The sequence below is a fragment of the Canis lupus genome, chromosome 1, assembly GCF_011100685.1.
Source record: "Canis lupus familiaris isolate Mischka breed German Shepherd chromosome 1, alternate assembly UU_Cfam_GSD_1.0, whole genome shotgun sequence".
In the NCBI taxonomy this organism is placed as follows: Eukaryota; Metazoa; Chordata; class Mammalia; order Carnivora; family Canidae; genus Canis; species Canis lupus.
In genome coordinates this window covers 92095267-92109781 of record NC_049222.1, presented here as the reverse complement: position 1 = coordinate 92109781, position 14515 = coordinate 92095267, and the positions used below count along the sequence as shown (strand labels likewise).

The following is a 14515-nucleotide window of genomic DNA, read 5'->3' as shown; positions in this document are numbered from 1 at the left end:
TCTTAGTTTTTGTGTTGGTATCTTGTTTATTTTTATTTGTAAAATCTTAAAAGCACTGCTTTCATAGTTCCTGGACTTGGGCCCATGGTGTACCTGGTGTTTTGTCCTGCATCTGTGAACCCTGGGGACTGAATGTGGACTGATGGATGACTCTTACTGGCTGAGAGCAACCCAGTGATTATTTTTGGGTTTTGTTTTTGTCTTCCAGAACTGCTATGATGGAAGTTAAAGGGAAAAAAAAGTTCATAGGAAAAGGTGCAAAGACATCACAAGAAAAAAAAAGATTTCATAAAAACAGTGGTAAGAAGCCATAGCAAACCATGCCTCCCATGTGGTGGTGGTGTTCCTGCAATTGGAGGGAGGGGTTGGTGGGGTGAAGAGGCCTAGAGCAGATGCCGCCTGTATTCATGGATCAGGATTAGGAAAAAGTAGGAGTTACTGTGTCTGAAGTTTGTGTGTTTCCCATGAAAGTAAGACATCTAAGAAATTGCCAGGATAATTGGGGGATGCTATACTCACGGGAGACCCCTGATCTTAGCTGGGAATGCTGCTGCCTCATTTTCTTCATTAATTTACTGCAGCATTTTATGGTAACGTTTGATAAATTGTGCCTGATAAATGCATACTGCTGGTGAACTGAATACTTTTCATCTTTAGTGTTTCTAATTGTGGAGTCTCTATTACTCCATCAGGTGTCACTATTGCAGAACAGAAGAGTCAGGGACTCTGTAAATGCCTAAGTGATTCCTAAGTAATCTTATTTTTTTTCTTGCAACAATCTTAGGGCATAGCTGTTGCAGTTTTCATCTCCTTTGTTAGGCACTTCATTTACAAGGTTAGTTAGCTGATTTTTATCAGATAACTGTATTATAGGTTTTGAGGAAAATTCTCCCAAAGTAGCAATTCTGAAAAATTAATGCCTTTAATTCAATATGATATTTAATAAAATAATACATCCTTAAAATTTTTAAATAAATTGGCATCTTTAATTTTAATTTGATAGGTGATTTAATACAGTATTTCTAAATTTTAAGCACTTTATTTTTAGATTCATTGTTATTAAACTTAAAAATTATGTGTGAAGACTTGAACAATAAGAAGTCATTAAGGTAGAATACAATACATAAATAATATTTTTCATCTTATCAAGTAATGTTACATGCTTAAAATGGGAATACACCTGACTGACAACAATAGTTATCGATAGCATTATGGATAGTTTTTATTGCATTTCTTTTTTTTTTTATTGCATTTCTCTAGTTTGTCCATTTTCTGTAGTGAATCTGTATTATAATTTTATAAATTAGAAATTTATTTGAGAGAGAAAGAGCACACATGTGCAGGTGGCAGGGATGGAGGGGGGGTTGGGGCAGAGAGGGCAGAGGGAATGAGAGAATCCCAAGCAGGCTCCATGCCCAGCACAGAGCTTGACTTGGGACTTGATCCCACAACCCTGAGATCATGACCTGAGCTGAAATCAAGTCAGATGCTCAACCGACTGAGCCACCCAGGCACCCCTAAATTAGAAAAGTTTTAGATATTGTTTTGATTTTTTAATATCTCACTGTCTGTATTTGACAGTAGGACAAAGCATGTTTTGTAAAGAACACCTAATTTTGTGTAACAAATACCAGTGGATAAAAGAGATCTAGGCTCAGGATCACTGAACTCTGATAGTTACTTATTATTGTCCCTAGATTCTGGTTCGTCAAAGACATTCCCAAGGAAAGTTGTCAAGGAAGGTGGACCTAAAATCACATCTAAGAACTTTGAGAAATGTGCCATAAAACCTGGGAAAAAAGGTGTAAAGCAGTTCAAAAATAAGCAACAAGGGGATAAAATACCAAAGAACAAATTTCAGCAGGCAAATAAATTCAACAGGAAGAGAAAATTCCAGGCAGATGGTAAAAGTGATGGTGAGTACTGATGACTTAAGCATCGTCCTTGAGGAAACCTTGCCCCTCCTGATTTGTTGTGCACGGGGTGGGCAGTAGAAGTCTGGTAGAGATCTCCCGTTCTTATCCTGGACAGGCAGCATTTGGGGGCATGGGGGGCAGGCAGGAATCAGTAAGCACCGGAAAGCACCTTCCCTGGGCAGAGTTGTCTGATGCTTAGAGTAGCTTACTTCCTAGGCCCTTCCTGGCTGTGGAGTGAAGCTGAGCTGGAGCAGCTTCATACAGTGGAACCTCAGTGAAACATCCTTTTTGTAAGCCAGATTTTACTGATTGATTGAATGATTCATTTGAGTTTTCTGTGCACTTTGCCAGGAGATGAGAAAGAAAAATTATAACAACCAGTAGGGGTATAGGACCCCAAATAAGCCAAAGTTCTTGGCACCGCATTTTAAACACACACACATTCTCACATTAAGGCCTAACATGATATATGTAGCCCTGGTTCCTTTTCTGTGGGAGTTCTGTTCCTGACATGTCAAAATGGAACTCTAATTTTATGTTTTCGTATTTTCATATCAGCACCTGGGGGGGGGGGTTGCATACTAGAGACCCCGAAAGTTGTTATAAATACTGCAGTCTCACCTGGCAGGTGTTGGGGGCCCAGAGGTTTGTGGAATTAAATAAGCTCTGGGTCAGCTCTTCTCCTGCTGAATGGTGCATGGTGCCCTGATAGAAACAGGAAGCATGCCCTCAGTTTCCTGTGATATCTGGTTACCAGGCTGAGAACAAATAAGTAAAGGCAAAGGGAATAATTAGATACACTGTAGTAAAGTGTATAGCCATTAAAAATTACATTCTTGAGGAATAATTCAATTTTCTGGAAGAATGCTTACAGTAGAATAATGTTGAAGTAAAGCACTAAGATTCTGAATTTTTAAATAATTAATATAAAACATGCATAGGGAAATGGCAGGAAGAAAATGTTACTAGTTATACATAGGTCTTGATAGAGTTTTGTTTTTCGCATTTTCCAACTTTTTTTTATCGTGTATGTTTTCTAATCTGAGAAGGAGAGATGTTTAGAAGTAAGTCATTGTCCAAAGGATTCCTCGCAGGATACTCGTATAAATAATACCCGTTTTATTAAGTTGTTCTTTAAATTGGGTTTTTTGATTCATTTGGTAAGAGACTTAGGTTTTGAAGACAAAATGCTAATAGAATAATAGAAAGATACTAGACTTGCAGAACGTTACTCTGTAGAAAACTGAGAAATTTTGATCGTGTGCTGTCATGAGGAAGATGCAGCGGAGCACAAAGTTTCATAGTTGTCTCTGGGTTGCAGCCGTGGTTCCACCACTGAGGACTTGTGTGGCTTTGGACAAGGAATGAAATGAACTCCTGATTGCCTTTGTTTCTTCAATGTGAGGCAGGGCATATTACTAGGATTAGTGTTAAGACTTAAATGATAGATAACAACACTCCCAAGTAGTGAAAATTTTAGTACATTTTTTCCCATTTTAGTTTAGATTAATTTTTCTTTACATTAAGAACTGATGTCTGTTTACATTAAGAACTGATTATACCGAAAGACCAAGGATTGTAATGTTTTAAAGTAGAATTTCTTTTTCACAGTTGAAAAGGAAGCCTAACATTTTCAGTTGCTTTTACAGTCCTTTTAATTTTCTTTTTTTTTCTAAATAGATGTCCTGTTAAGAGTCCGTGTGTAACTGTTGAATGAATGAATGGTTGTTTTCAACCAAATTTAAGATGTATAAACTGCTTAGAAAATGAAATAAGGCATAAGTTTATAGGGAATGGTATTTTTCCAGGGAATATTGATCCTGATAAGTCATTGCCCTGTGTACCTAATTTGTACTGGTTTATGGCGTTCAGAATGTTAAATGGAATTTATTTCTCTAATGACTGAATAGTTTCTTTTATGACTAGAATCAGCAGCCAAGAAACCTAAATGGGATGACTTCAAAAAGAAGAAGAAAGAACTAAAGCAAAGCAGGCAACTCAGTGACAAAACCAACTATGACATTGTTGTTCGGGCAAAGCAGATTTGGGAGACATTAAGAAGGTAATGCTACGTAATTACATCTTTTTTTTAAAGATTTTATTTATTTATTCATGAGAGAGAGAGACAGAGGCAGAGACACAACACAGGCAGAGGGAGAAACAGGCTCCATGCAGGGAGCCCAATGCGGGACTCGATCCCGGGTCTCCAGGATCATACCCTGGGCTGAAGGCGGCACTAAACCACTGAGCCACCCAGGCTGCCCATGTAATTGCATCTTGATCAGTCCTTTGTGAGGGTGGGGGAGCACCAGTGAACCCCGTAAATAGTGAATTGTTCTTTGCTAACCTGCACAGTACTTGGGTTATCCAGGGAGCACTCAGCACTCCACTAGATGCATCAGTATTGGATATCTGCCCACGGCAGAAGTGTGCAGAATCATGAGGATGGTGTCAGATATATTTATGAGAATGCATGAGAATCCAAATGGATTGGAAATTCTTCCTGACAGAGTTCTGAGAAAATGAAGGACAATTTCTGATTGGCTCGGTTTTGAGATACTTAAGTGTTTGGTCTCTTGGACTTGTTTTACTATTTTCTTTACTTTTGAGGTTCCGGCTATGAAGATTTAAATTGATGCATAAAATTACACCTTGTGAGATGAATTCTTGTCTTTGAGAAAATTACTTTTCTCTGGCTGCTCTGGAATAGTAATTTTAATGTCAGAGGTTTGCTGCCTCCGAAGAGAAAAATCACACCTAACGGGGTGAATGTACCCTGATAGGGTTTTTAGCTTCTTATGTTTAATGTAATGTCTTTACTTAAGCTGTGTTTCTTCTTTATTCTCATTTATAGAAAAGATTGTGACAAAGAAAAGAGAGTGAAGCTGATGAGTGATTTACAGAAGCTGATTCAGGGGAAGATTAAAACTGTAAGTAGGGCAGGCTCATAGTTAACGTATAACTTGAAATTGGCTCACTCTCAGTAAAGGCTAGGTGACTATTCATGATCAGTGAAATTGTTGTTTTAAATGCATTTGGCCAAAAATTTCAAGTTTTTACAGTACTGACTAAAAAAAAATTAATAGTGGGGGGCCTTACTGCTGGGAAATTACTACAATATCAAGTATTTGGTTGTAGCATTTTTAAAAATTTAAATCCGGGATCCCTGGGTGGCGCAGTGGTTTGGCGCCTGCCTTTGGCCCGGGGCGCGATCCTGGAGACCTGGGATCGAATCCCACGTCGGGCTCCCGGTGCATGGAGCCTGCTTCTCCCTCTGCCTGTGTCTCTGCCTCTCTCTCTCTCTGTGACTATCATAAATAAATAAAAAATTATATAAAAAAAAAAAAGATTTAAAAATTTAAATCCATGTTCTTTAAAATTGCTTTGAACTCCATATGCTTCCGTATGTTCTAAATTGCTGACTTTTTTTGAATATATGACATAAACAGATGATTATTCCTTCTTTTCTTCCTTGCTTTTATAAACATCATACAGAGATCTTTAAAATATGATAGGTTTGGGAGTTACTAAACAAATTTTTAATGTTGCTGTTTAATTGTATTTTATAATAAACTTCTGTTGACTCTTGTGTATTTGGATAAATACTTAGTTAACTATTGACTTGTCAGACAACAGACTTAGTAACTTTGGGAACCCGGGGGGATGATCTTGCCAAACCATATACATAGGTCTAATTAGATGCTATTTTGTATTTTGAAGTAATGTCTTGAAATAAGCAAGTTCCCAGCAGCTGCTTCCTTATTTATCCAGGAAGAAAGGTCTTTTTAGTATAGACCACCTCCTCAGCTCCAGCAGTAGTCTGTTACCCTTGATTTATAAGTATTTTACCCTCCAGATCCTTCCCCAGCTACTGTAGTTTGATACTGCATGCCCTTAGGTGCTAATGTGGCATTCAGATCCTTACTCTGCTGCTTAAAATGCATGTGCCTTTGGACAGTAATAATCTGTATTGATGACTGAGAAACCATGGCATACTTTGTCTCCTTTAACTTAATGTCTTCGTCCCTGATGGACATTTACTACATCTGGGACTCAGAGAAGTTAAGTTTTATCCCCAGAGTCAGAGGATAGCATGTTCCTTAGCTTCTCATAAACTTGGTTTTCTCATCTGCAAAGTAGATATAGCAGCACACCCTTAAGGTTGCTTTGAGGGAGAAATATGTATTGAAGCATCGATCCTGGCTATATAGTAAGTAATATATGCACAAAACAACCTTCTTTTTTAAAAATCTTGCTTTTAGTTTTATCAAAAATATCTCTACAAACCTCCCCTAAGAAAATTCTTCTGGGGATGCCTGGGTGACTCAGTGGCTTAGCACCTGCCTTCAGCCCAGGGCGTGATCCTGGAGTCCTGGGATCGAGTCCCACATCAGGCTTCCTGCGTAGAGCCTGACTTCTCCCTCTGCTTGTGTCTCTGCCTCTCTCTCTCTCTCTGTGTGTGTGTGTCTCTCATGAATAAATAAATAAAATCTTTAAAAAAAATTATTCTGAAATTCATAACTTTGATGGAAGTCTGCCTTCATCTTCTGACTTGCTGGAATTAAAAATTTTTAAAGACAGAATGAGCAGCAAATAATAAGCACTATTAAAGTAGACTGGTAATGTAAAGCATAATTTTTCATGACTGATTATTTGTGATTATTGCTATAGAAAATTGATCCACAAGTCCTGCAGTGAAGATCTGATTTATCCAGTAGTTCAGGGATATTTATCCAATAGTTGAAATACAGCAATTTTTGTAGGAATAAGACAGATATATATGTTCAGGGATTTTTAAAAAAATATTTTATGTATTTATTCATGAGAGACACAGAGGAAGAGGCATAGGCAGAGGGAGAAGCAGGCTCCCTGTGGGGAGCCTGATGCAGGACTGGATCCCCAGACCTGACCACGCTCTGAGCCGAGGGCAGACAACTGGCGTCCCTCTGTGTTCAGGGATTATAATGAAAATGTGAGAGATGGAAGGATTACCTTACAATTGCCAATGTGTATATAGATAAATTTACTGATACAGGCTTTTAGGTCTGTCTTCTATCTATATCTTTGGTTGCCAAGCCCAAACATTCTTAGATTGCTTATATGAGAAAAAAAAAATCACAGAGTAATAAAATTTTGAATTAGAAAGTTTCCCTTAGGAAAAGTAGCTTTCAGAGAAATGAGAAACACTGTGCGTCTAATCATTAGACAAGTTTGGTTTGGTTTGAATTGTGATAGGAATCGTGTGTAATGGTTAAACCTCTCCCTGTGTCTCTGCATTGGTAGGCAGCAAGACCAAAGAATCTCATTTTGTACAATTAAAACAAGTATTTCTTCTTCCAAGTAACCTAGGCTGATTTTATTCATGAAGACCTTAGCAAAGGTCTAGCAAAGAATTCTAAAAGACATGCAATAAAACATGAATACCGTGATAGAAACCTAAATCTTCAGAGAGTATTCGTCTAAAGGCCTAAACTGGTCTTTATTGCAGATCGCATTTGCACATGATTCAACTCGGGTGATCCAGTGTTATATTCAGTATGGTAATGAAGAACAGCGAGAACAGGCTTTTGAAGAATTGCGAGGTATTTCTTAAATGTTGAAGATTAATTCTGATTATTTATAATAAGTCACTCTTTTTTCTCTTGAAATACCCAAGGCTGCCCTGGAAGATAATTCTTGTTGAGGGAAAGCATTATGTTCTCTCTCTCTATGTTCTCTCTCTATTTATTTGCTCTTTGCACGTGATAAGGAAGGGAGTTGTGGTCCCACGATTGTGCATAAAATTCTGTAGTTGTTTCTGGAGGACTGAAATGAGCTTATCAAGTGACTGTAATGTATTTTTTTTTCAGATGATTTCGTCCAATTAAGTAAAGCTAAATATTCCAGAAATATTGTTAAGAAATTCCTCATGTATGGGTGAGTTTTATTTTATTTATAAACTATATAAATAATATATTATTAGTTTTTTAAAGGTGTGGATACCATTAGTGCACTTTGGGATCATATTAATTGCTCCAGGCAGATGCTTGTCATGTTGCTGGGGAGCGTGGTCTTAAAAGCAGTTATTGAAGTAATGTAAATTATGGCATTGCCTTCACCACTCTCCTGGGTATACTTTGAAGCCCTGGAAGAAAAGATTACAGGATTTAGAAGGTGGAAGGCTTGGAGGGGAAGTTGAGGAGTGTTTGCAAGGTTTGGTAGGTTAGGAAATGTCGGGATAGGAGGATTTCCTAAATTAGCTAGAATTGCTACCTGTTGCAATTTCTTTTTTTGAACGTAAGGTGCCAAAATGTGCTAATGAATAGTAGAAAAGTTTGTTTGACAAAATTTCCAAGTATTTCTGGCTATAGTTGTGAGCTGCTAATGTTAGGATGAACGTAAATACTTGTGATTAAGCTCTGTTTGAATACAGAATCCTAGGTATGTTGTATTCGTGTATCCCTGCATCAACTTTTACTTTCTCATTTTAATGTGGGGAAGGGACACCAGGGACCTCCTCTGCGCTGGTTAGTTTGCTCTGCATCTTGGGTCACTTGGTCCTCACCTCAACCTGCATTCTTTCTGCTCTGTGACCAAAGAAGCCGAATCACAGAGAATTCCAGTAACTTGCTCCAGATCTCTCAGCTGCTAAGCAAGAGTTCGGTCTCAGATGTCAGTAGCAGGCCAGCTGCTGAGGGAAGCTGGGAAGCTGGAGGCGGGAAGACGGTGCATTTAGCTGTGCTTCTCATAAGCGTTTCAGTGGGGCTGACCACCTGGCGTGTTGATGGGTTGACTTCAGGGAAAGTTATGTTTTGTTGCCACCCAACTTTCTTCTCCTGTCACTGTTCTTTTCCCACCATCACACTGGGTATAGGAGTAAGCCACAGATTGCAGAGATAATGAGAAGCTTTAAGGGCCATGTGAGGAAAATGCTCCGGCATGCAGAAGCATCCGCCATCGTGGAGTATGCCTATAATGACAAAGCCATCTTGGAGCAGAGGAACATGCTGACAGAGGAGCTCTATGGCAACACATTTCAGCTTTACAAGGTGACATCACAGGACGTCCTGCAAGCATTTTTCCTTTCCCTGTGTGCTGTTCCTGACCTTCCATTGCCCTGTTCTCAGGATATATTTTTGCTTTGTCTGGTCCATTAAGAGACTATCTCCTACCCTTTATTCTCTTAGATTATTTCGTCTCAGGTGTGATGAGCAAATGATCAGACTTAGATTTCTTTCTCCCAGAGCAATATCTCTAAATCCCCTTTAAATTAAACTACTTTGAGCAGCCCAGGTGGCTTAGCGGTTTAGCGCCGCCTTCGGCCCACGGTGTGATCCTGGAGACCCGGGATTGAATCCCATGTTGGGCTCTCTGCATGGAGCCTGCTTCTCCCTCTGCCTGTGTCTCTGCCTCCCCCCACCCTTCTGTCTCTGTCTCATGAATAAATAAATCTTAAAAAAAAATTTTAAACTATCTTGTTACTCCCTCCCAAGTGTTCTGTGTAATGCTTCAGTACATCCATTTCTGGTAGACTGAATAGATGACTCTTAATAATTAGCAAAGCTTTGTACCCACCCCCTAGCCAGCTCTGGCTGAAGTGCCTCGGGCTCCCCACTGCTGCCTTCTGTGTGTCTTCAGGGTGTGGACTGTCCTTCTCTAGGTTGTGTCCAGGGAGGAAAGGGAGTAGAGACAACCAGCCTTGGATACAGAACAGGGATTGAATCAAAAAAAGCCCAGTAAAAAAAAAGAAAAGAAAAAGAAAAAGCCCAGTAAAGGGACTAGGATCATTAAAGGGTCTCTTTCAGATCTTGGGACACATATGACACATTCTGTCTCCAGGAATATGGATTCTTTTTCTGGCTTGCTTCCCCTAGTCAGTTTTAGCTCCTGGGTTGAACTTAGTGCTTGTTTTCTTTTGTAACGGTCACTATAAGAATAGCTACCTAATTTGAAAACGTATGGTGACAAGAATTTGTGAGCTGACTACTTCATCTTAGGATTAGGAATGTACTAGGTGCCTGCTAACTGATTGAGTTGGTCGGTTGTTTCGTATTTTGTGTGTTTTTTTAATTTTTTTTTTTTTTTTAGAGATTTTATTTATTCATGAGAGACACAGAGAGAGGCAGAGGGAAGCAGGCTTCCTGCGGGTAGCCTGATGCTGGACTTGATCCCGGAACCCCGGGACCACACTCTGAGCCGAAAGCAGATGCTCAACCACTGAGCCACCCAGGCATCCCTGTTTGGGTACTTTAAATACACTGATGAGCATACAGAGTGTGAATCAGATGAAGTTACTCCATGAGTGTGTCTGCGGAGGAGTTTCATTATAGAATTATGGGAAATCTGAATTTTATGTTAAGTTTATTTAAAATAATTATAATTGATTTTCTTTTGAAGTTGAAGAAACTTGATTAAATTTAGAGGGGTTTGATATTTCTCATTGCAGTCTGCAGATCACCCAACCCTGGACAAAGTATTAGAGACACAGCCAGAAAAACTAGACCTTATCATGGATGAAATGAAGCAGATTCTAACTCCAATGGCCCAAAAGTAAGAAAGCTGTCTTTGTTTTTTCTTAGTGTTTGAAGGAAGAAAATGTTATATAATCCTTGCATAGAAAAGGTAGATATTTTATAATAGAAGTTTCTATTTGGGAAACTATTTCATTGTAAAACTTCAATGCTCAGGTATGTGGCTTTCTTAGCATTTGTACTGTAGCAGAGTGGTTAAGGCATAGCCTTTGGAACCCTCACTGCCCAGGTGTGAATCCTGGTGCCCCCCTCAGTTACTAACTATGTGACATTGGGCAACATAACATCTGTGTGCCTCAGTTTCCATATCTATAAGATTGGGATAATATTAGTACATATTCCATGGAGGTTTATGAACATTAAATGGATTAATATTTCCAGAACGCTCAGAAACGGTCCTGTGCCCATAAAGGCAACCTGTGTTGGCTAGCCACTCAGATTACTCCCTGTCACCTTCACATCTTTGGTGCCTTGAGCTTCAGCCTCCATTCTGCATCTGCATTCAGCAAGTGTCACACTATGAAGCTTAGATCGATAAGGTGTTATTGCAGTTGCTGATGCTATTTCGTTCTATTCATGTTTTAATTGTGCTAAAATTATTTTATCAAACTAAGCATTGTGAAGGGTGCTTGACAGAAGGAATATAGCCATAAAAAAAAAAGTGCCCATATGGATTTCTAATCAATTATGTGTCCATTATTGGGTGAAAGCATAGATATCTTTATTGAGGATGGTAGAGTGTCTTTGGATGATGATAAATCTTGGCTGATTACATACTAGAAATTTATATTCTGCTTTTGACTGTAGAGGCTACTAAAAGATTTTTATATTCTGAAAGTTTGATTTTTTCCTTAATTCTTAGTCCATTACTGAAAGATATATTCTGTCTGTGACAGATTACATTTGCTGAAACCATCTCATTTGGTCTGATTATGTTAGGACAATTGAAGCCACCTCTGTCTCTTTTACCGTAGTGCCAGATCTGACATAGTCACTTTTCCTTTTCTCTCTTTTCAGGGAGGCTGTGATTAAGCACTCATTGGTGCACAAAGTATTCTTGGACTTTTTCACCTATGCACCACCAAAGCTAAGATCAGTAAGTTCTTACTTTTAGTTTTTAAACCAAGCATAGAGGAAGAGCCATTTTAAAATATGAAATGCTGCTTTGATGTAGATTGTCTTTTGGAAATTTTAAAGAGGGCTTCCTTCTTTCTTGCCTTCTGTTTTGTTTATTGTTTCTTTCTCTCATTCATTAGAGGGAGACAGGCAGAGGCAGAAGGAGAGAGAAAACCTTTCGCAAGCTCCAGGCTAGCATGGAGCTCAATGCGGGGCTTGATCTCAGCACTCTGAGATCATGACCTGAGCCAATATCAAGAGTTAGACATTTAGCTGACTGAGCCATCTAGAGGCCCTGTTTCCTTATTTAGAGAAGATAGGGCACTAATGGTCCTTTAAACAAGTCTACTAATACCATTTAAATATTTTCCAGAAGACAGTGGAATTGACCAAAGTTTTATCAATCTCTGGATTTTTATATTTTAATTATAAGCCAGAAACTATCCTCCAGCTAATCATACTGAAAATTAACTCACAAATAGACATCCAGCATTCAGGTAGTTTGAAATTCACCTGTGCTGATACAAAAATCATGTCAAAGTTAAAAGGTTTGGGGAGGGGCAGCCCAGGTGGCTCAGAGGTTTAGCACCTGCCTTCAGCCCAGGGCGTGATCCTGGAGACCTGGGATCGAGTCCCACATCAGGCTCCCTGCATGCCTGTGTCTCTGCCTCTCTCTCTCTGCCTCTCTGTCTCTGTCTCTCATGAATAAATAAATAAAAATCAATATTAAAAAAAAAATAAAAGGTTTGGGGAGGACACTTATGTAAAAACTAAATGGACTGTGAAAAACTGGACCTTATATGCTAGAAGGATAAGGGACAGAGAGTGAAGGTAATTTGTACTGCCCTTCATGTCAGTGATAGGAATACGAAGAAAATTCATCACTTAGTCCCCTGAACTTTGCTTGCCTCATCAAACTGAAATCATTGCCCCTTTGTCCTCATTTCAATAGTAAGGGATAACTGAAATAATGACCGTGACTTCTTTTTTACAAATATGCCAGATTAAACATTCATAGGAATTTTGACCCTTCCAAAGTGACATAGGGAAAAGACTTTTCCAAGAGTCGCTGCTCACTTAAGCTTGTGGCTCAGTGAATAGAGCAGCTGCTGCTTCTCTTTTGGGGATTTCTCTCTTTTCTGCAGAGCACACTTTCTGACACATCTGTATTTATTAAGGCTGGACTATATTTTGAGAAGTGAGAATATGAGCACTTGGATGTATTCAGTGGTAGAAAATATTTTTTTAGTGTTGAATGTATTAATAACAAAAAGATCGTTGGGAACTTAGTGTGAATATACAGTAATGAGACCAATCTTTCCTGGGCCTGGGGGCATTGACTCCAATGGGATATCTTTGAATAGATTCGTAAGTTTAGGTATGTAAGCTGAGACCTGTGTTTTTGAGACCCATCCTGAGAAAAGATTGCAACATAGTTATGGGTGAAATCGCTTGTTCCTTACTGATGAAAATAGGCACCCACCTTTCTCTTTCATGGTTGGAGACTTTATTTTGATTAAATTTTTAAATTGGAAATGAACCAAAATGGGGCCCTGCAGCTTTTAGATGTCAGAACTCATTTACATCTATAGGCTAGACTTCCCAAATATAATTAAAGAAATTATCTATTGACAATGAAGAAGAAAGTTTATAAACAAGCTAAACTACCTTGTAAGAAATTAGTGACTGAGTTTTTATGAAAGGGCCCAATGATAAATGAAGACCTAGTCTAATAGATTAATTTTTCTTAGGGAAATGTTACTTAAGTGCTTTTATGGTGAATTATTAAAATGATTTCTAGAAGTAATCCAGTGATAAGCTGAAATAGAGAAACTTTTCCAGGGAAATTAGTGTTTGGTTCTCTGCTCATTATATACACAACTCAGGGAAGAACATTTTATTTTTTTTGGCTTTACTGTTAAAAATTCCCTTCTTGGGATGCCTGGGTGGCTCAGTGGTTGAGCGTCTGCCTTTAGCGCAGATTGTGATCCTAGATCCTGGGATCCAGTTCCACATCAGGCTCCCCGCGGGGAGACTGCTCCACCCTCCACCCATGTCTCTGCCTCTCTCATGTGTCTCTCATGAATAAATAATCTAAAGAAACAGACCAAAAAAAATCCCCCAAATTCCGTCTTATGATAATCACTTGCTAGGTTTCTTTTTCTTGAAGTCTTTTAGACTCTACTACGCATACATGTATATTTTTGAATATATATTGGTAAAACTCCTCAGGTATTTTAATAGAATTGCCACCACTTCTTGTTGCTATTGATGGGGAAAATATGTTTTTAAAAAAGTTATCTCTGCATGCTTCTCTACAAAATGAAAAGTTAAATTGTTTACTATCTATACTCTCTTTCATTCTCTGTGCATCAGTGCTCTTCAGTAGACAGATTTTAAAAAGGCAGGAAGAAAGAATAAAATAAAGTTCTGGTGTTATTTATTCCTGCAGGAAATGATTGAAGCCATCCGTGAAGCAGTGATATACCTGGCGCACACACACGATGGCGCCAGAGTGGCCATGCACTGCCTGTGGCATGGCACGCCTAAGGTAAATGTGTTCCTTAGGGCTTGAATTACCTTCCCTTAGACTTGCCCTCTGTGGTCTTTGCCCCCATGTGTATAAACAATGTTATCTTTGCCAAGTTGCACCTAAGGGCCTCACAGGAATTGGATTTTTCTCAGGGCCTAGTGTTTCTTCGTTGGAGTTTTTATTAAAGTTTAAAAAAGCTTGAGTTGTCTTCATTTGAAAAGGGACCTGTCAAGCAAGTCAGCACAATATTTATGTGAGGCTTGTACTACACAGAAGTTTTGGCATCTGATTGCTCATGTGGGTTTTAAGCACTTTGAAGGAAAAGTTAAAAATTCTTGTTAAATACAGAAGTTTCACAGACATGATCCTCATTTCCTTGATCAGTATAGTTTTGCCTTTAAAAGAGTTGTACTTTGCCCACTTTTTAAATTAATACAAAT

At 38.7% G+C, this 14515-nt stretch overlaps 1 protein-coding gene across 1 annotated transcript in view; it reads left to right on the top strand.

The window, feature by feature from the left end:
• Nucleotides 1–208: 208 nt before the first annotated feature.
• Nucleotides 209–14515, top strand: part of PUM3 (pumilio RNA binding family member 3) — a 39253-nt gene continuing 24946 nt past the window's right edge. Inside the window, exons 1-10 of the mRNA XM_038527173.1 lie at nt 209–300; nt 1698–1916; nt 3843–3978; nt 4771–4846; nt 7405–7498; nt 7766–7832; nt 8770–8944; nt 10342–10445; nt 11444–11522; nt 13995–14093. Of these exons, the coding sequence (XP_038383101.1) occupies nt 216–300; nt 1698–1916; nt 3843–3978; nt 4771–4846; nt 7405–7498; nt 7766–7832; nt 8770–8944; nt 10342–10445; nt 11444–11522; nt 13995–14093 (1134 nt within the window). The 5' untranslated portion in view covers nt 209–215. The remainder of the gene's footprint in view (nt 301–1697; nt 1917–3842; nt 3979–4770; nt 4847–7404; nt 7499–7765; nt 7833–8769; nt 8945–10341; nt 10446–11443; nt 11523–13994; nt 14094–14515) is intronic.